At 49.4% G+C, this 5232-nt stretch overlaps 1 protein-coding gene across 2 annotated transcripts in view; it reads right to left on the reverse strand.

The window, feature by feature from the left end:
• The window catches only part of Tnip2 (TNFAIP3 interacting protein 2), an 18532-nt gene extending 16504 nt beyond the window's left edge, over nt 1-2028 (reverse strand). Inside the window, exon 1 of one of the 2 annotated variants that reach the window (XM_021211073.1) lies at nt 1674-2028. In XM_021211073.1, coding sequence (XP_021066732.1) covers nt 1674-1952 — 279 coding nt within the window. In that variant the 5' untranslated portion in view covers nt 1953-2028. Of the gene's footprint in view, nt 1-1558; nt 1583-1673 lie in introns of those variants that run through there. The other variant, XM_029544946.1, reaches the window with a different exon arrangement.
• Nucleotides 2029-5232: the final 3204 nt, after the last annotated feature.

Here is a 5232-nt window from a genome sequence, read left to right on the forward strand (position 1 = left end):
AGGAGGAGGAGGAGGAGGAGGAGGAGGAGGAGGAGGACTGGAGATGCGTGCAGCTCAATGGTAGAGCACCTGCCTAGGTTCTAGCTTCAATCCCTAGTACAGAGTGGGTGGAGATGGGAAAGAAAAAAGAAAAGAAAAAAAAAGGAAATCTAGCTGCAGTGGTAATCTTGGAAAGAAGCATTATCTTTTACCAGCTAATCTCTGTTCTTATCTTTTACCAGCTAATCTCCATTCTTATTTTCTTTCCTGGGAAAATCAAGATAGCGCTGGACCAAATGGAATAATATGCCAGCATCCCTCCAAATTCAGAAAAAGGTTGTCAGGTTTAGAAATGCCTGCTCCAGTAAAGCATTATTACTCATTTTAGTTTTATGTGCTTATGGTATCTCACAGGAACTAAATGTTACCAAATAACAAGGAGGACCAAATAAGAATTCACATATTATCAGACTGGCACCTGTCATTTCTTCCCATATAATACTAAAATGCCACCAACCAAAACCATGGGTCTTCTTTCTCAGAGCGCCATCCTTCAGAGCCCTATGTATCTCTCAGGCCCCTGGCACCCTCCACAAGATTCAGAACCCCACATTCCATCTTAGTCAAGCCTGGTGCCCCCACTGTTGTTGCTTGAATGAGAATGCCCCCACAGGTTCATATATTTGCATTTTTTCATCAACAGGGAGTAGCACTATTTGAGAAGGAATAGGACATGTGGCTTTGTTGGAGGAACTGTGTCACTGGGGATGGACTTTGAGGTTTCAAAAACCCACATCAGGCCTGGCAGGGCGTCTCTCTCTGCCAATGGATCAGGATGTAGCTCTCAGTTACTTCTCCAGCACCAAGCCTGCCTGCAAGCTGCTATACTCCCATGATGATAATGGACTAACCCTCTGAAACTGTAAGCCAGTCCCTCAATTAAATACTTTCTTTTATAAGAGTTGCCTTCGTCATGGTATCTCTTCAAAGCAATAAGGCAGTGATTAAAACAGCTACACACCCTTTGGGATTCGGAGCACATATTGGAGAAGCTCACTACCAACAGAACCATGTGTTCAAGGCTACCTCAGAACATTATGCCCCACAGATTCCTGCACTCCAGGATCCTTCACTTCATGAGCAGGTTTCCCACAGCAGTACCCCTCAAAGTCGAGAGACCCAGGGGGTCTGTCCCAAATTAACCTCCATTACGAGTTCCTCAGAAGTGCTCATAACCTCAGCAGAACGTCAGGACTTGGTACTCCTCAAACGTCACACCCCTACGACCCGGGTGCTCAGCAGAACCGGTGCCCCAGAGACTCCTGCTCACCTCTGGCATATCCCCTGGGCCTACGAATGAATCCCGAACTGCTCAATACCCCGAACTACCCAGACTCTTACCTTCAGACCTTAATCCCACAGGATTACCTGCGCCTCAGACCCCCACGCCCTTCAGACCCTGAAACCTCAGGACCCACTTGTCTCAGGATCTCGTATCCCCCATAACCCAGCTGCTTTCAAACCCGAGCGCACCCCTTAAACCACCATGCTGCAGACCTCGAGCTCTTCAGACCCGCACCTCGAGCTTCATATCCTCGCGACCCTCAAGACCTCGCGCACCTCTGGACTCCACGTCACACTCGCCAGCAAGTTCCCCAGGCCGCCTTGGGCAGCAGCTCACGCCCGCCCCGCACCTGCCGCAGTTGGGTCTCCGAAGAGCCTTCCTCCTGTCGTCGCAGCTGCTCACGGAAGCACTCCACCTGATCCAGAAGTGCGTCCACGAGTGACGGCGCCGTGTGCCCTTCCAGAGCCGCGAGGCGGGTGCGGAGGCTCGCGATGAGGGCGTCACGCGTGGCCAGCTGATCCTTAAGGCGCTGTAGTTGCTGGCCGGCCTCGTGGTACAGGCCACAGAGCGCTGCGGCCGCGCGCGGGGCCCCGTCCTGTCTACCAGACCTTGGGTCCCCAGACGACATGGCTGTGGGCCTTCCGTGGGGACTTGGGCGTCTCCAACTTCTCCACGCAGGGGGAGCGATAACCGGCCTTCCCGGAACTTTTCCCGCCCCGCCCACTCCCAGGGCCTAATCCGCCCCCGCTCACAGCTGGCTCCGCCTCTCCCATAGCCGGGAGTCTGACTCCGCCCCGCCTACGGCTGGCTCCGCCTCTCCCGCTGCCGGGAGTCTGACTCCGCCCCCGCCCACAGCTGGTGCAGTCCCCTCCTACTCTATGATCTCACTTTTTCTTGACACGCCAGCTCCATTCTAGGTGCTGTCTGCCCTATTCCCTGCGTCTGAGAAATTTTCCTGGAGTCAGACCCCATCCGCGACCAGGGTTTGGGGTTAGGTATTCTCTGGTACAGCAGCTGAAGAAAAGCAAATAAATCAAAGGACTTCAAACTTTGGACGTGGAGTGTGGTCAGGTTTCATTGGCTGGGCTCCTTCCTCTTCAGGGACTTGGCATGTGTTTCTTCATAGAGGGACACTGAGCCCAGAAAGGTCTTCCCATCCAGAGTACATGATGATGCCCAGAGCCAGTCACCAAACCCCAGCATGCCCCTAAATTCCAGTTAGGATGGCCTTAGCGCTAGAAGCTGTTCTTCGAGCAGAAGACAGGAGGGCATTGACCCTTTCCTTCCCACAGCTTCCATACGAACACTGTTTTTCCACTGTTTTTCCAGTCTCTCCTCCGTGAGGATCTTTCAACGGCTCCTTGCTAAGATCTCATGGAGGTTCCCCTCCCTATGTGAGGATGTTTCTCTTTCTCTGCTCAGTCTTCTGTTCTCAATATCCTGTCGGCTCACAACCAAGCTCTGGTTGAGCCTGCAGGAACACACTCACTTGAAAGTATCAAACTATAAGCAAAGCCAGACCTCGCCAAGAATGTATGGGATGGATCCTGGGAGTCACAGACCTGTCTCACTTACATTCAGTTCATTCTTAGCCCTTAGAGCCCAAAACTCCTGTTCAGAAAAGATGGGTCACAGCCGCTTCCTTCCCTACCTGGTAGGGGTGTTGTGGCACTAGAGAATGAGTGTGTATTTCTTTTCTATTACTGTGACAAAATGGCAGGACCAAGGCAGTTTATAGAAGAAGCATTTAAGTGGGCTTAAGGGCCAGATGTGTAGCTCACATCTTGATCACAAATCAGGAAGCAGAAAGCAAGCTGAAACCTCAGAATCTCTCTGCCCATAACAACAGAGCTCTTCCAGCAGGCCATACTTTCTAACCTTACATGAGTCTCCAACTGGGGACCAAGTATCCAAACATAAGTCTATGGGAGCTGTTCTCATTCAAACTTCCATGATTAAATGATTGCATCCCCAGCACAGCCATTGCTATGGTCATGCAGGGTGCATCTTGATTGACTGAGGCAGCTGCGGGATGAAGGGGAAGTGGGTGTGGGAGTGGATATTACACAGAAGAACCCTGGCCCAGAGCTGATGTGTGGCTTTAACTCTTCACTATTATTGACATCTGTAGCCTAGTAGACCACTCAGGTGCTTTTGAGCCTGGTTGTGAAGTGCAAAAGACGAATCAAACAACAACGAAACTTATTCAAATGCTTCTGGGCCCCATGTGTTTGGAGTTCAAAAGCTTTAATTTTACGTAGTTGCACATAATTGAGATAACCATCCTCTAAAAAGGAGTACTCTTGGAAGGCAGTGGTGGCGCATGCTTTTAATCCCCAGCACTCTGGGGGCAGAGGCAGGGAGATGGATCTCTGTGAATTCCAGGCCAGCCTGGTCTGCAGAGTGAGTTCCAGAACAGCCAGGGCTACACAGAGAAACCCTGTCTCGAAAAACCAAATCAACAACAACAAAAGGAGTCCCGTTTCCAGTACCTGTGCATATGGGCGGGCCCCACACAACAGGGAGCACTTGACCTCAGTAACCGTGTACTCCAGGCTCCTGGCAAACTGCAAAGTTACAAAGGCGTGATGTTGCTTCAAGCTGCTAACACTTGGGAGTCTTTTTTAAAATGTGTGTGTGTGTGTGTGTGTGTGTGTGTGTGTGTTTGTGTGTGTAACATGCATGTGGCATATGTATATGAGTATATTTACTATACATGTATGTGTGTGTGCTATACGCGTGTATGCATATATAGCATGCACATGTGGGCGTATATGTATAGAGATCAAAAGTTAATGTCATGACGGGTGTGGTGGCACACGCCTTTAATCCCAGCACTCGGGAGGCAGAGGCAGGTGGATTTCTGAGTTCGAGGCCAGCCTGGTCTACAAAGTGAGTTCCAGGATAGCCAGGGCTATACAGAGAAACCCTGTCTCTAAAAACCAAAAAAAAAAAAAAAAAAAAAAAAGTTAATGTCGAGTGTCTTCCACTGTCTCTCTTTGCCTTATTTTTTGAGACAGGGTCTCTCACTAAACCCAGAGCTCATGGATTGGCTACACTGATTGGCTAGCAAGTTCCAGGGATCCACCTGTCTCCATTCCCCAACCCCAGGACCCAAGCTAGGGTCATAGATGTGTGTAGTCATGCTTAGCTTCACATGGGTGCTATGAGTCCAAAATCAGATTCTCAGGCTACCTGCTCGCACACCACTGGGCTATATCTGCAGCCCCCTTGAAGATCTTTTTGGTTTGTTCTTTTTTTCTCTCCCTCTCTTCTGTTTTGGTTTTGAGACAGCATCTCACTTTGTAGCCCTGGCTAGCCTGGAATTCTCTATGTAGATCAGGCTGGTCTGGAACTTATGGAGATCTGCCTGCCTCTGTCTCCCAAGTGCTAGGATTAACAGTGTGTGCTACCATGCTTGGATCTTGTTCTCTTTGATACTGGGTATCACTCTGTAGACCAAACTGGAACTCATTTGTAAACCAGGCTAGCCTCAAACTCAGGGTAATCCTTCTGCCTCAGCCTTCTGAGTTCTGGGATTATAGTCAGAGCTACCATCCCCAGCTAGACTTGAAATCCTTTCTCTCATAGTATCAGAACAATTAACATAGAGTTTAGCACTCCCACTGGGGCATCTTTAAGTCCCACAAACAAGTCAGTTTCTGGAAATACAGAGGGAATGGCCAGTCAAATTAAGTAAGACAAGATTCAAGTCAGCTGTTGTACCAGCTTTAAGAAAAACACTTTGGGTTTCTGAGCTTTTGGGGGACTTTAGAATTGTAGATGAGAGATTCCAGACCTCTAAGGACACTTACCATCTATGACACAGTTAAGATTCTACAAGTTAACACAGGAAGTTCTGGGCATACATGTGCCTTCAACTGAATACAGGGCCTGGGCCCTAGAGA

The sequence above is a fragment of the Mus pahari genome, chromosome 13, assembly GCF_900095145.1.
Source record: "Mus pahari chromosome 13, PAHARI_EIJ_v1.1, whole genome shotgun sequence".
Classification (NCBI taxonomy): Eukaryota; Metazoa; Chordata; class Mammalia; order Rodentia; family Muridae; genus Mus; species Mus pahari.